Source organism: Ambystoma mexicanum, chromosome 2q (assembly GCF_040938575.1).
Source record: "Ambystoma mexicanum isolate Mex_15411 chromosome 2q, UKY_AmexF1_1, whole genome shotgun sequence".
NCBI lineage: Eukaryota > Metazoa > Chordata > Amphibia > Caudata > Ambystomatidae > Ambystoma > Ambystoma mexicanum.
In genome coordinates this window covers 466,563,773-466,585,270 of record NC_090924.1, presented here as the reverse complement: position 1 = coordinate 466,585,270, position 21,498 = coordinate 466,563,773, and the positions used below count along the sequence as shown (strand labels likewise).

General features: G+C 43.5%; 1 protein-coding gene and 1 long non-coding RNA gene across 2 annotated transcripts in view; one reads left to right on the top strand and one right to left on the bottom strand.

Moving 5' to 3' along the window:
- Window positions 1–21,498, top strand: part of SDK1 (sidekick cell adhesion molecule 1) — a 2,988,580-nt gene that overhangs the window by 1,904,291 nt on the left and 1,062,791 nt on the right. The window contains exon 6 of the mRNA XM_069647588.1: window positions 21,184–21,295. Coding sequence (XP_069503689.1) covers window positions 21,184–21,295 — 112 coding nt within the window. The remainder of the gene's footprint in view (window positions 1–21,183; window positions 21,296–21,498) is intronic.
- The window catches only part of LOC138569533 (uncharacterized), a 352,464-nt gene that overhangs the window by 270,889 nt on the left and 60,077 nt on the right, over window positions 1–21,498 (bottom strand). The gene's annotated exons all lie outside the window — the stretch shown is intronic.

The following is a 21,498-nucleotide window of genomic DNA, read 5'->3' as shown; positions in this document are numbered from 1 at the left end:
GGGGGGGGACTAGCGATCATCCACAAGGAACAACTGGCCATCAAAATGGAAGATCCACTAAACATCGATAAATGCGAATCCTTAATACTACGACTTTCAGGAAACTCCAAAACTAACCTGAAATTCATACTGATATAAAGACCACCAACCTACGATGCGACTTTCATAGACGTTTTCACGGAAGCAATTACCATCCTAGCCATCAAGTATAATCATCTGATCATCCTCGGAGATTTCAACATCTGGTTTGACGAAGAAACCACAACCACACAATAATCCTTAACCGCCCAACTAGCAGCCATGAACCTACAACAACTAGTCAAAGGAGCAACCCACTCAGCAGGGCACACACTTGACGCAATCTTCGCCAACAAGGATCTCATTACCACGGCACCCCGAAATTCAAATACTCTTGAGCGACCACCTCATCCTTCCATTCATAATCACAATGGCCACTCCAACAAAAAAGCAACAAGAAAACGACCCATCATGATGAAAAGAAATTGGAGAACCATAAAAAACTCCAACCTAACCGAGCTCCTAGAACAAATCACAAGCATCAACCATGGAAGAAGCAGACCTACACAAAAAAGTTGCCCTAATTCATACCTGGATCGCAACAACCCTAGACGACATCGCCAAAGAAAAGCCCTTGAACCCATCACGTAAGAAAACTACTCAACGCCATGAAAAGAAAAAAATGAAAACTAGAATCTGAATGAGGACCAACAACACCACCACAAACAAATTGAAATTCCTACAACACAAAAAGCAAAGAGGAAACACTACGACAACCGAATCTTCAGAGCACCAAACGCTCGAAAAGAACTATTCAAAATCATAAATGAAATAAAAAACCCACGGGCTGCAACAACACACCAATTCCATCGATGAAACTTTGCGAAGACCTCAGAGACCACTTCAAAAACGAAATAACCTCTATCCAACACACCATACAAAACAAACCAAGCGATCACAGCTCAAACCCCACAGACACCGACGAGGAACAAGCAAACAAGCTACGAAACTTCCCAGAAATATCAGTGGAGGCTTTCGTCAAACTGGTAAACCAAAGCAACAAATCAGGCTCTCCTGAAGACCCTTGCCCCCGGACATATACAAAACAATTCTCAAACAAGGAACCCCGATGGAATACCACAGGAACCTCCTCAACCTCTCAATCTCAACAGGTAAAGTACCACAGGCCTTCAAATCAGTTTACATCAAACCACTACTCAAAGACACAACAGGAAACATCGAAGACTTATCTAACTACAGACCCATCTCCAACATACCCTACATAGCCAAACTGCTAGAAACGTACGTCTACCAAATAACCCAGGAATTCATAGAAGAGCATTGCCTACTAGACCAGGCACAAGTTGGTTTCAGACCTATGAGAGGAACAGAATCAGCTCTTAACTCATTATGGCACGACCTAAGAACAAACGCAGACTCGGACAATAGTACCGCCCTGAATCTCCTTGATCTCTGGGCTGCAAGGTAACGCCAATCAGGGATTGGAAAAAAGCATGCGACAATGCAAAATCATGCTTAACGACAACCAATGGGATAGTGTGTTAAGAAATGGGAAGAGTTGATGCCGGGACCTTTCATAAAGGTTTATGTGCAACAATTGATTCCACAGATGATGACCAGCGTAGGAAATCTGGGGTTGGGCAAAGTGAAAGAAGTGATCTATTGTGTTTTTTTTTATATAGCGCCATATCGCCTGTAGGCCTCAGAGCACTCACATAGACAAAAACAACAAGGAAACAGATATAGTCGACCTACAGCACGACAAGGACAACAGGGACTATTAGATTTCTCCTTCATCAAACAGGTGTGCCTTGAGTAGTTTCTTAAAGATAACAAGAGACCCACTGATGGCCTTGATTGGGAAAGCATGGCGGCAGGGTACATTTCTGCACCTCATTGGGTGCTTTGGGAAGGGATGAGGGAGTTGGGGGTTGTTTCCATGATGCCGGTCACACATTTTTACTAGGGAATTTCATGAAGCATCATCTTGAAAGCTAACGATTAACTCAATGTTGTTATTGCCCAATGCAGCAATGCTCCCACAGCCTGAATGAACATGGGAATGGCACTATGTTTCAAAAACAAGATGAGATTTGGAGGAGAATGTGGCAAATTATAAATGAAAGTACTACATCAGCATAAACTTTACAGTATGTTTTTTATTCGGAGTATAACCATTACTGTGCGTTGCCGCATTTGGGCGGCATGAAAACCGGATGTTTTATCTAACTTTTTCAGCCCCCTCATACTTTAATTAAACAACGGACCTTGGATAAGGTGACATTCTCTTCCATTTCCCGCTCCAACTTGGTAGCCTGTGGTTGACAGTTTGGGCAGAAACCAGTGCGCTCTCGCGAGAGCGAATGAAGGAGCGTGAATCTACAAGTCCGCTGGTCGATACTGCAAATGTATTTCTAGGCTACGGCAGCGCCTCTATGGCTGGGGAAAATGTAGGTCCTAATTCACAGGAGTGCTTCATAATGGCAAAACCCTATTGGAAAACGATCTGTGAATAAGGGCCATGGTGTGCTTCCTTGTTTTCTGTCAAAGCTCTGGTTTGCAACTTTGGGATGTCATAGCTGAAGAGCAACATCTTTAGGCACAGCTCATCACGATATTTGGTGATAGCATTATTATTATTTCATTACAACCCAATGAGAGCAGCCGCACCGCAGAAAATGCACAAGACCACCTACCTTTACAGAGCCTCTCCAGCATCAGTGCCACTGGTCCAGCTCCTTTTGCTAGAGCTTGGCGAGTGTATAATAATCCTCATTAACCGTTTGCTGCTTTAGATTATAGTAAAGTTTTTCATTTCGCCACTCGGGCTTCATCGAACACGATTTGCTGTCTGATAGCATTTAAGCCTTTTGCGCAGCCCTAACCAACCCAGGCGTTCTACGTCTTCAGGACCACTTTGATTACACCTTGGCAGTACCCACTGCTGTTGGACAAAAAGTTAGCCAAGTGACAATGTTGCCATCTTTTCATCTTTCCAACCCTCTCATTGGCATTCCTTTAGAATTGGTCAGGGTAATGACTTTCATGAACTTATTTTTTTTTCTCAATCTTCTACACCATCTTATCTTTTTTCTTCTTGTTTCTACCCAACCACCCACAGCCTTTGGTTTTCTTAATCCCTAGTGCAGAATATGTTAGTTTCTATTTCTCGAGAAACATTGCAGGCTTCTTTTCTGCCTCTAAAGAGCTCTGTTCCATAATTCTTGATTCACATTTTTCTATTTCCCATATACAATATGGGCCTCATTACGAGTTGGGCGGTATCCCGGCGGTAAATCTGCCGAAATGCCTCCTAACTGAATTACTGTTACTGCCACTTGGTCTGCCGGAATTACCACTGGATTACAAGTGGTGGTGGCGGTGTAATTCTCCATTATCTTTGACTCCATTGGAGTCAATGGGGCTATTTTGGCGGAATTAAAGGATAGTTCCGGGACTTTTTTTTTATTGTCCCTACGGTTCGGCCATGTGTTTTTAAGCATAAATCGGTAGATCGTAGAAAACTTTCCTGTGGACCTTACCCGACTTTTCGTCCATTAACGCGCTCGAAATCAGCCGCCATTTTCTGATAATCCTATCATTTCCCCCCATCGACCTGGCTCACCTGCTTTTGCGGCACTAAATCAAATCCCCCGCCCCTGAGCCTGACATCAGCAGACGCGTACCGCCCATTTCCCAACGCCAAAGCACGTTTCGTGTCAACAATCGCTGCGCCTCAGCTAATGAAGTGTCGCCATGGAAATGGCAGGACGCCTCTTTCCTCAATAAGTATAAACACACCGTTTCACAACACACAGCAGCAGATTTTCGATTCCATTACTCTCTCTGTGTTACTTTGAGTATTCTGTGACTCGTTTCTGTGCTCTGGTCTGCTACCTTCGCCGCTTCTAGGCCTTGTGAACACCTGTACCATCTCTGTAAATTATTTTACTTTCTTTACCACACAATGGCTACAATAATGCCGTATATGTACGAGCCCGAGTACACCGAGGAAGAACTAATGGAAAGGCAAGCACGCGAAAACGATGGGGATTCGGACGGCAGTTGGGAGGACCAGTCAACGGATGAAGAGCCTGGACCATGTCGCATGGACGGCGTCTCCACCTGGTGCACGTGCAATCGGTGCGAGCTAATGCCAACTGAGGAGGAGAACTGCTGCTGCCGTGAAAATTCCGGGTGCTTGGCCTACATTTCGGAAGGCGAGCCAAGTCCGCAATGCATCACCGAGCTGCCAGAGTTCAGGGAAGCCTGCCTCTCACGGACCGTGTTGAGAATGATGATGGTGCTTATGCACGAACTTCGCGGCACTGTTCGTCCGCGTAATCCGAGTAACGAGTAAGTATACTCTGGTTGTGATGTCAGTGATGCCACTACTATTTCATGGTCGTCTCCCACATATAAAATTACATATACATATCATTCGAATGCATGTAAATTGGTTCCATATTGTGCATTTTCTAGATAGAATTTTTTTCAAAGCAGAATGACATTTTTTACCTGAATCGACAGTGATAAGAAAGTTTTGTCATTTTAATACAGTTTGCATCTTTCATTTTCACAGGTGGTACAGGCTGGTGGCCTATCGTTGCTTCACTTGGTGGCTTCACGGGAGGCTCAGACACCGCGTTCGGATTGTAATACCTGCCTGTGCGGTACTTGCCATTAGACAACATTTCCCCAGCGACAGTGGACAATACCGCGGATTTTCCCTGGATGTGCTGCAACCGGAACTTTACAATGTGTAATGTTTATTATTTATGTTCAATTGAAATTAAGATCTAAAATAAAACCCAACATATATTTTAACAATGGTTGTTTTGATTTTTTAAATGAATCTAGTGTGTCTCCATTGAATAGTCTTCCTGTGCCTTGTCTTGTCACACCACATGTCTCCGGCCAGCATCCTCCCTCACGCTGGCCGCCCACCTTCAATCCACATAACCGTTGAACCCATATGCAGCAGACATACATATGTTATTTTGCGGGTTGGCATCAAGCCTCCCGGCCTTGCCTCCTCCCCCAAAAATACTTACCACACCACTTTGTTCAAGCGTTGGCAATAAAAGGCCGTTGGATTTTATTGATACAAAACATGGTTATAGGTAAATAATCAATATGGTTGATCATAATAAATCATCCTTTTGGGCACCGGGTACAGAGATGACCCCCTCTGGCCCATGCCGCCTTGCCACCACAGGCCAGCCTGCTGCTGACTAACTGCCTAGGCATCCAGAGTCTCCAGGGTGAACTGCACCCATATATTCTCCTGGGAGGGTGAGGTATTTATAAACTCACCCCCCTGCCTTCCATGTACTAGATCCTGCAGCCTGCCTCTTACATGCAGTTAGATGGCCTCTCCTTGGTGAGGCCCTGCGGCAAACGAGTCTTGTCTGCACGACCACCGCCCCAATCCACCGCCCCGCCCTATCAAAGGCAGTTCGCACCGGGGTACTTGCGCTGGCAAGTGGAGCTGTCAGGGAGCGATAAAGGCCAAGAGGTGCCAAAGACCATGTACACTTCAAAGTGGTCTATAGAGCATGGGTTGTTGTTCCCATGTCTACCTCCAGACCCCGTGTCTCCTGCCAAGCATCCCCCCTCACGCTGCACGCCCCCCTGCAATCCACATAAGTGTGTCTCCATTCACGAGTCTTCCTGTGTCTTGTCTGCACGACCACCGCCCCAATCCACCCCCCCGCCCTATCAAAGGCAGTTCGCACCGGGGTACCTGCGCTGGCAAGTGGAGCTGTCAGGGAGCGATAAAGGCCAAGAGGTGCCAAAGACCATGTACACTTCAAAGTGGTCTATAGAGCATGGGTTGTTGTTCCCATGTCTACCTCCAGACCCTGTGTCTCCTGCCAAGCATCCCCCCTCACGCTGGACGCCCCCCTGCAATCCACATAAGTGTGTCTCCATTCACGAGTCTTCCTGTGTCTTGTCTGCACGACCACCGCCCCAATCCACCCCCGCCCTATCAAAGGCAGTTCGCACCGGGGTACTTGTGCTGGCAAGTGGAGCTGTCAGGGAGCGATAAAGGCCAAGAGGTGCCAAAGACCATGTACACTTCAAAGTGGTCTATAGAGCATGGGTTGTTGTTCCCATGTCTACCTCCAGACCCCGTGTCTCCTGCCAAGCATCCCCCTCACGCTGGACGCCCCCCTGCAAACCGCATAATGCCACGACATATACAAGTCATTCATTCACAAACACACCCCTGTTTCGAATTCTTTATAACCCACTTCATATTTCTAATGAGAACTTCTTTGCGCTTTGCTAGTCAACCCGTGAAGGTGCTGGTTATCTGCTCTTCGTCTCTGTGAACTTCCGTGACCACTTCGAGGAAACTCGTCAGTTTGCAACCTGTGAACTGCTCCCTGTTCTACGACAAGAAACTACTCTGATCCCTGCATCTAACTGTTTGTTCGTCAAGGTAAGGCCATGTACCATAATCATTTTGCGTCCAATTTCTTTTAGTTCAAGACAGTACATGCAAGGAACTAGTCACATGTTCTGAGTTTAGTCAAATAATTTTTCTATTTTTTTAAAGTTATTCAAATACTTATCCGCATGTGAATAACGTGTATAGTTCCAAGAACCAAAACGAACCTTGCATTGAACCTTTTATGTGTCATTTAATTTTTTAACACATTGGTATTCATATAGAATTGTTGATCTTTACTTTTCAGAACTTTCCACAGTGCCTGCCTGTTCCATTGGCGGTTGCCCTTTGAAGACCTATAAAAAATCTGAAGGTACTATAATGCATGTTTTCCCTAAGACAATAGATCAGATAAGAGAATGGGTCCGATATTGCGGATATCCACCGTCTGAGCTTGAAAGTAGAGTCCTAGAAGTCTTTGCGGACAAGAGGGGTGATCGATACCGCATCTGCAGCAGGCACTTTAGCTCAGACATGTACTCCACATCATTGCTAATAAAGAAGAACACACCGCGAGCGAAGCGAAAATTGCTCTCAACCGCTATTCCCACTCTATTCGTCCACATCCCTCCACTGGTGAGTCAAGTTTACGTATTTATCTCTCGGCCTTGCGGTAGTGTGTAGCATTAGCTAACAATAATTTCCCCATTTATGTATCCACTCAATATGAAGGCGGAAGATTCTCCATCCGTGTCGTTATTGCAGTCATCAGCCACTTCAAGCGCCTATCGGGTAATCTTACTTAGCTATTCTGCCACTGACTTGTTTTAGGCATGTAAATCAATAGTTTTAATTTATCGTGTAATTATTTTACCTAATGGTACACCCTTGTACTCGTCCTCTAGTCTTTGTTTTCAGTTATAATTATTGTTATCCAAAATAATGCAAGTACTGTCTTTCAGGGAGATGCTGAGGAGTCCAACGCATTGACGACAACCGTTGATGTCACTCAGATGCTCGAGGTACGTTTCCGGACAGTTCCACCGATGGAGATCATCAGATCTTGCATTCTTGTAGCGTGATTGTTACACACAATGTTTCTTTCGTTTTTAGCCATTGATATGTCCTTCTGTCGTCGCCCTCCTATGTGTCTTCTTTTTTCAATATTGTGTTCATTACTAATGAAAGTCCTATGTTTTAGGGAGTCGATGGAGCATTAGTCCAAGAAGAAGGGGGAGCATGCAGTTACGGGTCGGCGCAACAGCTTGCAGAAGTGTGCACCGCAGTTACATCGTCCCTTGATGTTCTTATGCATTTCGAGGTATGGATACTGACAGTTCGATCAAGCGAAATCATATGACGTGATTACATCCGCTATACTTCCTTCTTTATTAACGCAAGTACTATGTTTCAGGGAGATGACGGAGCTTCTTCTACAAGAACATCACCCCTAGTAGTTGATGCAGATCTCTGGGTGGTGACACTTCCAACGATCGAGCAAATCGAATCATATTTAGATATCCATTATTTATTTTAGACAACTGATCATTTGTGCAGGTCTATTTAGATGAGCCGTTGACGCCTGCACAAAGTTTATGTTCTTTTTAACAAAATAGAAAACCATACTAATGCAATTACTGTGTTTCAGGGAGTTACTGAAGCATCATCTTCAATATTATCATCAATGGAAGTCTATGAGGAGCCCGAGGTATGGATCTTGACAGTTCCATCTAACTAGATCAACAATGCGTGAATAATTGTCGTTTGAATGTTCTACACAAAGCGTTCATTCGTGTTTTGCTATTGAGATGTACGTGGGTATTGGTCCCCAAGTACATTTTGTGTTTTCAATATTATTATACATACTAATGAAAGTTCTATGTTTCAGGGAGTCGATGGAGCAACAGTGCGTGATGGATGTGCTTATCATGAAAATATAGTCGTTGCAGCGCAAGAGGAAGTGGAGACATGCACACACGAGTCGGAGCAACAGCGTCCTGATGTTGAAGTTCGAGGCAAGAAAGTTTCAAAGAAAAGAAAGCAAAAGAAGGTTAGGGTCCTGGTCACTATATTATGTTGTTTTTCACTGTTAATAGTTCAATACTGTAAGTTGTGTTTAAACTGAACATCCCTTTTCCAATCTGTCCTCTAGTTGCGAGTGGGTGTACGAACTAGATCTACACAGACAGTGAAGCGAACGAGAGATGTTGCTTGTCAAACCTTTTGGCAGGGACTTGAGACTGGAGATGCATCGTGCCAATGGGAAGAATATGAAGTGATTGACAACGGAGCTATACCACCACCAGCCATTGATAGTGAATGTCCTCCTGGTAGTTCGGATGCAGTCGGAGATCAATTCACAGAATCCACACCCGCAAAAACTAAGACCGCGAGAAAGTTGAAGAAATTGTTTTATTCACCCATCGCCGGAGAAGGAACAGATGTTGCAATGGAAGAGAATGAAGTGGACGACAATGAAACACCATCAATATCACTGAACATAGCTGAAGACGATATCAGAGATTCTACCTTTCATGTGAGTGACATGTCCTCAACGTTACAGGCCGAACCAGCTGGGATGCAGAGTGACAGTATAAGGAAAGAGGCCAAATTCATTGTATTCGATAGTTGTTTGATTGATATTATTATTCGGATGAAATGTGGGCATTCGGTTGGTGGGGAAGTATGTGGGGAGCCATTGATTAATGTGACTCGTGCAATTCGAGGCACTAACCTTAAAATACATGCCACCTGTACAAAATATCATCCTTTCTCATGGTCTGCACAACCCATGCTGGGGCAACTGCCAGCAGGCAATCTACTTTGTGCAGCGGCTGCACTTTTTAGTGGTTCAAGTTTTAAAAAGTTAGAGTCTTTCTTTCAGTTTGTGGGAATCCATTTCATTGCGAAAACTCAGTTCTACAAATACCAAACCGATTATCTATTTCCAGCCATTAGCGAAGCTTGGAGAATGGAAAAAATGTCTATTGATAGTATATTCGCGGGCAAACGGTTCAGGCTAGCCGGTGATGGACAGTGCGACAGCCCAGGATTTTCAGCCAAGTACTGCACCTACCACTTTCAGGACATGGAAAGTAAGAAAATTGTGAGTTCGGTGGTCGTGCAGGTGTCACAAAGTACATCCTCAGTGGCCATGGAGAAAGTTGGCTTTGTAGCATCATTGCAAGAACTACAATCGCGGGGAATGGTGATCGACCTGATAGCCACGGACAGACACGTTTCAATTGCCAAGACAATGAGAGAAGAGTACAAAAATATAAATCACCAATTTGACGTTTGGCATCTTGCAAAAACAATCAATAAAAAAATGTCGGCTGCAGGTAAAAAAAAAGATATGCAAGGTATTTCACAGTGGTCCAAGTCAATCAGCAACCATCTTTGGTGGAGCTCAAAAACATGTGGAGGGTCGTTGGAAATTCTACTGGAAAAATGGCGGTCAGTAATGCTACACTGTAGCAACGTTCACCGCTGGACCACAAACCAACATTTCCACAATTGTGAACATGGCCATTTGTCCACAGAGGAGGCACGGAAGAAGAAGTGGTTGATTCCTTCATCACCCACTCACAAAGCCATTGAAAAGATTGTATTTGATAAAACTATAACAAGAGATTTGAGGGGACTCACGGAATTCTGCCACACAGGAGATTTGGAGGTGTTCCACAATATGTGCCTAAAGTACAGGCCAAAACGATTGCATTTTGGCATGGAGGGCATGATAAATCGGACTCTTCTAGCGGTCTTGGCACATAACCATAATGTTGGCCATCAACAAAGTAGGACGACCGGAACTTTAGGGACGCTTTGCTACAATAAGGCCTTCACTAAAAGAAGTAAACAATGGGTGATCAAACCAGTGTTTGAGGATATGCAATATGAGTTTATTGAGAGACTTATTGTTGATGTCCTAGATAGGCACATACATGGAGTTGTGAACGAACCTGTGCAGGGGACAACTGCATTGCCACCCAACATTGCCTCTGTTCCATGTCCACCTAAAGCAGAGCTCATTGAGAAATACACATCACGGTTTAAATGATTGTAATTTGATTGTCTGTTCTCTCGAGTCTCCTCATGTCGCAGGCCCATTGAATATGTGTAGCTATGTATTGTGTAAATAAAAGTGATTGCTCAGTGTACATGCAATGTGTCTCTCCACCCTTGTTCATTTGCGCATTAAATTAAACCAAACAGTAATATAAATCATTTTTCAAAAAATATAGAATGTCTCCGTATTTATGGTTCGCTGGGGCTGCAAATGCACGCAGACAAAATGCAAAGATGGAGTGTAAATTTCAAGTCCTGTGAGATGGCCTTACACTGAATGTAGCTAACTAGGAATGTGTGCTCGTTCAAAGTGAAGGTCAGCTGCTTTGATTTTTTGCTCGGGTGCCGGAATGGCCCACGACTCAGTATAAGGTTCTATTGTTATTTGACCTTGACAGGCCGGGACCATCCCGAAAGACTTCTTTTTGGGGGTGTGGGGCAATAACGTAAGAAACGATAATGAATATAATTTCAGAAACGAAAGCCATTTAATGTTCGTTCATTAGAAGAAATAACGTCGGCATAGAAGGAGTGGTATTTCGGGGCTGCCCTACGCACAGACACAATGGAAAATGCAAATATAATGTAAGTAACTCTTTAGATGAGTTTATACCGCAATTTAATTACTATACAGTAGCTTTAAAGACGGGTTAAGTTGTACTTGTTCGTTCTATGTGGCATATTGTTTTGTACCGTGCACTATCTTGAGGAGAACCATCTCCTTTTACGGAAGCACCTCAAAACCTTCCTCTTTGCTTCTGCTTTCTCTCTCCCTCTCCCCTGCTACAACTGGTCCACTGTCTGCGACCTCGGTCCTGGGCCCTTCCACTCTCCACCTGCACTGCCTCCCTGTCAACCCCTGCACTGGGGGACTGTCTCAGTATCCTACAGCCCCCCCTTGACGTATAATACCCAGTTGCACTGTCCTAGCTATGAAATAATTTCCCGACCTAATATATAAAATGAATAATTTTAATAAAGATCTGATGGTGAGACTAATTTCATTTTTTATGTTTTTAAAACAGGTACATCCTTCATTATTGTATGTGTCACGAGTACCAGACACCGGCGGATGGCTTTTACAACCGCCAGTTGCTTCTCCGCGTGAACAACGTTACCACCCTGACCATTTTATGGGACGATCGCTTAGTACAAGTATGCCCTTACGCGGTACTAACGGCTAGATGCAACATACAGACCGTTGTGGTGGCCTAGTGCCTCGTTGTTGGAACAGCCATGCGATTATCAGTGCGACCGAAGAGCTTATTTTATCGTAAACCAACACCCTGTGTACTGCACACAAACATCTCTTGCCTCAAGACGAACTATTTTGGATCAAGAGCAAAGAAAAATGCAAATCGCTGAATATTCTCTAAACATTTGATGTCCAATAAATGTACTTTGCCAAATGTACAATCTTGCCGTTTGCTTTTAAACCACAGTTTCATATTCCGAATTGTGGCGCTGTATTGTGAGATGATCTAAGACCCTGTGTACAGCAAAGGAACATCGCGTGCCTCAAAACGAACTTTTTGGAACGTGAGCAAATAAAAATGCAAATCGCTGAATATTCTCTAAACATTTGATGTCAAATAAATGTACTTTACCAAATTTACAATCTTGCGGTTTGATTTAAAAGTACAGTTTCATATTCCGAATTGTGGCGCGCTGTGTTGTGAGCTGATCTGTGTTGGTTTCCGGGTTCTGTGTGGAGTCGCGTAGAAGACGCCTGGGCGCGTTTGCCTACGCAGCACAGTCACGTCACGGATAGAGGCAGGGAATATGAATGTTTTGATAAAGTCTGTTTCAGGGGCGGGGGATTTGATTTAGTGCCGCAAAAGCAGGTGAGCCAGGTCGATGGGGGGAAATGATAGGATTATCAGAAAATGGCGGCTGATTTCGAGTGCGTTAATGGACGAAAAGTCGGGTAAGGTCCATAGGAAAGTTTTCTACGATCAACCGATTTATGCTTAAAAACACATGGCCGAACCGTAGGGACAATAAAAAAAAAGTCCCGGAACTATCCTTTAAATTCTGTCACAGTAATTCCATAGATTCTGACAATTTTTCGGCAGTGAGTGGCAGAATTTACCTCCAGGATTTTCCTGGAGGTGAATCCTCCACTCCAGGCCCAACCTTATCATTTGGCGTAGTGGTAAAATTGACGGTAACAGAGTTACGGCCAATTTGACCACTTACCACCATACTGATAATGAGGCCCACTGTCTCTTGTTTTGCGCCTGCATCAGATTTGAATGTTGTTCATTGAATTGCTTGTGCTACTGCTCCTCACCTGCTATGTCTATCCCTGATTAAACTCTCCTTATTCCCTGCCATATTGCTCCTCTGTTTTCCATGCATCACTAGAGTCAGCTTGTAATTACTTGAATTAAAAAGTCAGCTCTTGGTGCTCACTACCATCGATCATCCAATTTCTCTTCTAGCTTAACTATGTAAACAACTTGAGGCAATCGTGCGTCCACAACTTAAGTGTTTTCTAATTCTCACAATCTGTTATCTCCATGACAATCTGCTTTTCGTCCAGGTCATTGTACTGAGGCAGTCTTGGCCATTTTTGGATCTTTGTGCTGCTTCTGATACTATTAATAATGCTAGTCTTTTTTTTTTTCTTTCTCTTTCTTCTCTTGGGATTGGCGGCAGTGCTTGGGCATAGTTTTCTTCTTACCTAAAAGTCTGTTCTTTTTGTTCAGCACGTCCTTGTGCTTTACCTCCTTGTTTTCCCCAAGATGCTGTACTTGTCCCGTTCTTTTTACTTTCTCCTGTATCCTTATAGCCCCAATACTTTAGTTGTATGGTTTTCAATCAATCTTCTGAAGCTGATGATATATATTTTCTTGAATTTCCTTCTATGTTAAACTCTTTGTCAATGTCTTTCTAGCGGTCATCCATTGGGGGCTTCACATAGTTAACGTTGAAATCCTACAAAATAAGAGATTTTCTTGTCCTGTTACCACCCCTGTGAATATTCCTTTAGCGATGTCTACATCTGCCCACAATAGGTTAAAACTTCAACAGCATTACATTTTGGTTAAGTGTTTCATTTGGAATATTCCTGCAAGGATCAACTCTTCCTTCTAACTCTAAGTTGCCACTTTCATTATAAGGCAAGCAAAGTGTACACACACACATCAGATTAATGTTACTTTTGTGTGCTTTGTGTTCCTTCCTTTCAATCTATTCTGCCTCCTGCGGCCCATGTTCAGTTTGATATGGGGTTTCCTAACACAACAGCATGACATCATTTATGCATTGTTTATTTATTTTTTAATCTGATTTCCTACCCAAATGCGTTGTATTATTATTCAGTTCTTATTCACTTTGCTGTAAAATGATTTGTTGAAAAGTGCTAAAAGAATCATATGAGTGAAATACATGTATTTTCTTTCAATTAATGTGTTTTAGTTTACGAAGAACCTTTCCACATGCATATTTTACATTCCATTCGCCTTTTTCTTTCTGAAAAGCAAACATCAGCAATCCTTTCCTATGAACAAACTTGTGATAGCATACATGCAAGCATTATCTATTCCATTCGGGAGATGATAGTGTGGTCCTAGTTTTAACTTTGCCTTCTGGTACTTGTAGTCCCAGATTTCTTCATTATAAATCCAGGTCTAAAAGTCCCAAATGCAAAGTTAAAACCAGGACTGGAATACGGCCCTCCGAATGGAATGCATAATGTTGGCATGTACTTGATAGGGTACATGTCTGCACCGTACTAGTCCAGCCAGATTGTGGCTACGGCGTGGTTCAAGCTCACATTACCAGGAGCAAGTATTCTGTTAAAAAAAGTTTACTTCTTGGCGACAGTTGCTCCATCACAGCCATGTCTGTGTCCCATCATGCTTCACTTCTGTTTATTTTATCTTTGGTGTTCACCTGTTTCTTAAAGGAGGAGCTGATTTTGCTCGGTTGCAGCCACCATTTTCAAGATGTGGTGCTCGATAAATGGTTCACATTATAGAGCATGGACCTATTGGCGTGATAACTATCCCTACTTTGTCTAACTCCAGCTGTGCTCCATCTATAGGTCTGTGGTCATCGCACATTGTTGGGCAAAGAATGTGGTCATTTAGAAAGTTATGTAGCTCAACGTTTACGTTTAGGTTTAAGTTTACTCTCAACTTATAGCAGCAACGTAAGGTGTAGCCAGTGATATGTTTTTGTTACCTCAAGCGAAATCCGTGTCCAGGGAAGACACACATTTAACCAATTTCTAATACACCAAACGTGTTTGTTTCTATATCCAACCCAAACTAGGATGCCAGAAATGGGATCCTAACACTTGAAAACAAGGAGGCCAATAAGATTAATCGCCTTCAAAACTGGTAGCCTCATACTTTTTGGTTCTGCATGCACGTCTTGGAAACTGGCTATTGATCAGTGCGATTTTTTCCGATGGTATCTTTGCCATGATCTTTTCTTGCTGGTATGGATTTTTAATCAATCATTGAGTTTCTCTTCAGCGCCATTCTTCTACAGGACGTAAGGCTTCATTACGAGTATGGCGGGGCGGGAAAAAGTTGGCAGGAACTGAATTACTGCTGCTATTTCCACACCGCCATCCCACGAGTATGGCCCTGGAGTGGGGAGATTTACCTCCAGCATCATACTGGAGGTGAATCCTCTCACTTTCTGCCTGAAAATTGTCAAAATGGGCAGAATTACTGTGGCGCTAGAGAGTCCGGAGGACTCAAATAAAATTGGGAACAAAGATGGAATGGGGACTAATTCCGCCATCACCACTTGTAATCCGCCCGTAATTCTGCTGGACCAAGTGGCGGTAACAGTAATTTCCGTTGGACGGTATTCCAGTGGATTTACTGCCGGAATACCGCCCAACTCATAATGTGGCCCTTGTGTGTTGTGTGTGGTATGTTATTCCATTGTTTAAAACAGTTGTCATATTTGCATTGCCCTTTTGAAATCGAAAACCAGTCAATCTGTGACAGTCAAAAAATATTCTGGTACAAAGGTCATTGGTTTTATTTAAGTCAAAATAAACTTGTATCCGAAAGGGCTCCATACATATGCCATAGGTCATGCAGGTAATGAGGCCGAGAGTTAGATATATAGACACATTATCATTTTGCAAGGTATCATTTGTTCAATGTGTATTTCAGCAGTTTCCTTGGGTTGTCTCACCAAAGTGTCCAGACATTATGTTGCCACTGCAAAGAACAGGGGCCAAAGGATGCGTCCTTGCCCTTTTCCAGATGGGAGAAAGGTGTAGATTAAAAGCCATTCCATAGGAATGCGGCTGTAGCAGGTGTGCATGATGTTTTAATCAAAGGTGATTCCACCTGCCCTGAAGAAATGCTTGTGAGAAAACAGCATCATGTTGCTGAGGTCAGGCAAAGTCTTCTGCAGCAACCATGTAATGCTATTGGCGGATGCTGGTCTCTAACAAAGCCAGTTGGATTGCTCTGCACCAAGGACCTCACCAGGCATTCCACAAATATGTCCCCAGAAATGAGTAAAATTGGGTCTCATGAGCCACATGCTGCAGTAGCTTGCCAGAACCTGGGAAGTGTGAGAATATAAGCATCCTGCAGTGCCGGAAAATAAGTCTCGAGGCAACTGCTTTCCTAAAGAGAAATTCCAATTTTGGGCTAAAGATTTGATACAGAGTTGTTAAAGTTCTATCTTGGTCAATCGCTGTGGCCTTTTTGAAGACATTTTAGTTCAACCTCAACATCCCCTTTATTTATTGGAGCACTCAAATCATCCACAAACAACCTGAGATGATGAATGAACAGTATTACATCTTCCCGTGACCTCAGACATGCGACGCTGCATTCTGAGAAGGCATCTCTTTTGGCCGGGCGGGATTATCTTGTGCAACTTTGGATCCCTTTAATTAAAACAATATGCAACTTTACCAATTTGAGATAATTCAACTGATCGATAGAAGTCAGCAGATATTAACGCAGCATGATATGAGTATATTTTATACACGTTCCTTTAAAAAAGTAGAAATTGGCAAGTTACGTCTTTGGATTTGAGGCTGGCAACTTGTAATTGATCAGTGTTGCTTCTTCTGTCCATTATATTAGCTTGATGTTTACATTTCATAGAATCAACCGCTAGTATCAAATCTTTCTTGCTTTCTTCCATAAAACTTTCTTTACAAAACCTAACATATTATTTGTCAGATAAAGCCATCAAAACAAAGTTGACTCGTTCCCTGCCCTTTGTTGTGAATGCTATGTATTCAGTGGGGCTGCCAAAGGTTTTGGTTTGTCTTTCTCTCTGATATCCTCGGACTAACCTGCTCAGAAGGACTTGCATGTGTGCCACAGGACTACCGTCGGAGCATCCCGACAGGAATTTCCCCTCATTCAGGGCTATAATTGTGGTTTGATAATCTTCTATGCAAGAGTTGATGTCGCCTTTGACCTGTGGACATTTGCAAAATGTAAGCCCCCATTTGGGGACGGCACGTGTATATCAGGACCATTACATTCTCACAGCAGTGGAATGTGATTAGATATTACCTGCAAAATGTAGGATGATTGTGTCAAAGTGTGGGCAGAAATGCATTCAGGTTGTGTCTTCATAGCACTCCTTGTTGCTTGGCGTGTTGTGCCATGACTTACTTTCTATGTCCTAGCTTTGTGTTAGGTAAGAATTTGTAAAGTCCAACTGGTGTGGGACTTCACAAGACGTATCTCTTGGTATCAGGCATAACCGACTCTTAATATAGGCCTGTCCTACACAAGTTGGTAGAGTGACTGAGCAGCCAGGCTTATTTTAGGAGGGGTGATGTGAGCTGTAGAGTAGCACAATGAAATCAGTAAACACAAGGCACCAAGTAAACACACACAAAGTTACATTAAATTATTTATTTATATATACACAAGGCAAATTAAGAAACCTTTAAAACAAAGCAGCAACTAATAGCATTCAATGGAAGATAGAATTGATTTAGACAAAAACCAATAATGCAGGTGAGTAATGTCTTTCTATTCTAAACATGTTCCAGCACACAGAGTGACATCAATCAAGGTCAGTATTAGCACATTTTTTGTTCCCCATTACTAAATTGGGTTGAGGAGGGAAAATTGTTAGAGTTTCAACTGGTTCAATAGTTAGTTTCTCCCTGAGGCATGTAGGCAGTCTTTTATCCTAGCAATAATAGTGTCAACAATTAAAACCTGTAAGGGAACAAGCACTGCTAGAGCCAAGAGGGTTCAGAAGAGGAGCCTTTAGGAAACCGGGACAGCCAAAGTCAATGGGAGAGTTCCAGTGCTGATGCAGCTTTTCTTAGATAGTTTTTATCAAACAGTCAGTTCTTTGTAAAATCACAGAGCTCAAGAGGAGCCCACTTGATGGAGCACAAGCTGGAAGGCCTGCACAGGTGAGCTGCGGTCAACTCTAGGGGGGGTTAAAATAGTACTTCCCAAGCCAGGAGCACTACAAATGAAAAAATGTAGTTGTACCACAAGCCCCACAGTACCTTAGAATTGAAGAAGAAGTTCCAGCTGGATGCCTCCCTGATGCAGTGATGCAGACCTTTTTTCCTGGTCTTTGGTCATGGTGACAAAAGGGAGGATGTCTGGCGGGCTTCTGTGGCAGAACTCAAGAGAGGGACTAGGCAGCAATGGATTTCACACAATTCAGTGGCTCTTTGTGGTTTTGGTGCTTTTTTCTCAGTGCAGTGCCAAAGTTTAACAAATAGCTCCGGTTGGAATGTCCTCGGTCCCTCAGTCCTGGACTTTGGTGAGGAAACTCTAGGCAAAGAATTCCTGCTTCTGGAGGTCCTTGAAGGTGCCCAAGAAGTTTCGGCTGGATTCAATCTCGGGAAGACGATGCACTCGATAATGGTCAGGGGTCCTCAGGCATTGGGATTCTGCAGCCTAGGAAAGTTTTAGCAAGTCGGGGGGATGAGCCAAAATAAAGCAGGTCTTGAGGCTAGTTGGTCCCACCAGCTGAAGGGAAGAATTCATCCTGCACTGATCTTCACTGTCGAAATGAAACAGGGTCAGCACAGCTGCAATGTTTCACCGGCACTTCTGCAGTACTGGAAGCTGCTGCTGACATCTCTGCTCGCCCTCTTTGTTGGATATGATTTTGCGGTTGTTGACTCTGTAGTCCCAAAAGCCTTGCCTTGTATCCAAAGTCCCATTCATTCACAGTCCTACAGCTGTCAATCACACAGGGCGAGGTCGTCCTCTAGGGCAGCCACCCACGCAGTTGGAACTGGTTCCGACCAGGCATGCCTACAAACAAATGTCAGTGAAGTTTTGGGCTCTTCCCTCACTTCCTGCCTTCCCAGACACTCTGGAGCCTGGGCGGGCTGAAGCCTGCCAAAGGCAAAACACACAAGGGACCTAAACCTAGTTTGAACAACAGAGTAAAAGCCCAGAAGGAACTAACAAACAAGAAACGGCGGAAAGAATAAGACAGGGGCCATTTTAGAAAAATGGTCACCCTTGGGTGCTGTACTGCAGCTGAGAAATCAGCCTGCAAGTACCCTGCACAAAAGGTAGTAAAAAGTAACCACTGCCCCCAGCCATTCAAGTTAGTTCGTGTAACAAAAAGTTACATGAGAAGTGGGATAAGTAATTACTATGGAACCCCCCAGCCCTCCACATAGGGTGGTGTGCGCTGGACATACAAAGGAAAAGGTAAGTCCGATAAAAGCTATCTCACTATTATTGGGACCTGTAGTTCACAAAGGAAAATGTATTTAAACATTAAGAGGAATTCTCAGAGGCACTGCATGGAGGGTTCTTTGTGTCACTATGCCAAAAGCAGATGCCTATGGAGTTTACCAGACTCCATTAAACAGTTAAAAATCCTAATCAGAGAAAAACACATGAGTGGGTGTCAAAAAGTACTACTCTCTCAAGAGGTTACAAATCAAAAAGATCCCAGATTCTAGTAAAAAGAGCCGAGGGTCTCTAAGATTAAAGGGAATTAGGACAGAAACTGACATTCTCCCTAACACTTTGGCACTTGGAATTTTACCCATGTCAACACTATTGTAGTAATGGCTAAACCCTATGATCATGGACAAGCGGTTTAGTCTAGCTCCTTGTTTGCACTAATTGATGTTCCTCTGCAAACTTTGCATTATATTTGATCTGTCAAAATGTCGATTTGTGAATCAATGTTGTCAATTTTGCTTGTATTGCGTCAGAAAGGCTCCTGCATTTTTTATGTTAAGTACAATTTTTAATACGAATGACATGTTAGAAACCTTCTAAACGACTACTATCTGGCATCTGAACTCAGTATGGCTCATTCTTGCTCCCGCTCCTCCCTCGCTCAGCTCTTGGAGTCGCCCCATGATAGCCCTATCATATATCTGCTGGCACCTCCCACCAAGAGTGCACAGACTGGAATGTGGTCCTGTCCACCCCGCCCCCTACTGAAGCCACATGTCTTGCCTACAACCCCTCTGCCACGCCCCATCATCTGAATACGTGTCTGGGTATGAGAACTACCTCTGAGTAACCGGTAGATACAAGTGCTTACCAAGAGGGTAGTGTCTGCTTCTGCACAAGGGCGAGAACACCGGCACCCGTGGTCTTATGCTGCTCTTTGTTGTCTTGCAAGCAATATACAGTCCTGTCAGAATGGTTGAAAACTCAAAATTGAAGCCAGGAAATGTTGTTTAATTATTTGCTGTCATGAAAGTGTGGCGAACTGCGGGTTAGTCTGTTCTTATGCACAGACAAAACCTCTCAACGTATGCAGGTGGGTTTTGTTGTGAGTGAGGTTATTGTGTTATATGAATTGATGTGATAAGGAATGATGGATCTTTGGTGCTGTACGCTTACAGATGTTGTGCCAAGTGTTGTTTTGTATTGTAAAGTTTTAATCTAAGCAATAAACCTAATTTAAATAGAAATGTATATTGAATTATCAATTTGTCCAAGCTGTCAGGCTGTACCTCTGTTGAATACATGACACATTTGTGCCCCAGCAGATTTGTGGTAAGAAAAGCAATAAACCTGTGATATACTGATGTAATTATTAGATGAATTTAAAACAGTTACAGAAGTAATACTCATAAGACAGGGCCTCTTTGCATGTTATTCCTGCCCAGTTCTTCTCTATTCCATGAGCTAACCTTCGTGGACACGTTTTAAATTATGTGATTTTGTGATAATGCGGAAGGAAAGCATCGTGGTTGCTAGGATACGCTGCTTTGTAAACATCATTGTTATTTATTCTCAAGTGGGTCACATCATTTTAAGACCCAGCGTTTATGTTGCCAGCCTCTATGGAACTGGCGTGTATATTATCTTCAGTTGAAAAGAAACAAGAGAAAGATGCCTAAGTGAATACATATAGCAGCGGAAACTGTTTACCAGGCTTTGACAGGGCTAGTCCCGCAAGGGCCCTGAAGCGGCGTCTCCGGCTAGCTGAAGTGAGAACGGCGGCTATTCATTGGGGATGTGTCCTCTCGAGTTGTGTTTTGTGAATGACAGCAAGCAGGGTGAATTGAAATTAGATGCTTTGTACGACCAACGCATTGTGTGGGATCTCGTCAAAGATTGCATCGTGATAGGAGGATTAAGACCTTTGTGGGGAGGCTGAACTGTAGGATTGACAAGGTTCTTTTTTCAACAGTGGCGTCTACTTGGATGTGTTCCAAGCGCTGTCAAGTTCAGTGTTATTGAAATGTTTGCTTCTTCTCTCCGTAGACTCTAGTGACCTGGAAGGCTTGATGGCACCTGTGGTTGTTATTCCTCCACGAAACAGCAGCGTGGTAGCAGGAACAAGTGAAGTGACCCTGGAGTGCATCGCTAACGCAAGGTACGAAACACCAATATTAACATTCAGGGGGGTACCTAGGCGTTGGCATAGATTAGCATTTACGGCACACCCTTCTCCTCCATACGTTTCCCCCTGATCCTGAATAATCACCCCCGTCCCCCAATGCGCTTGAGTGTCCCCACCTGATGTTCGTGCTGCATAGCCAAATAGTGATAAGGTGAACAAGCCTTCTCAGTCTGTGC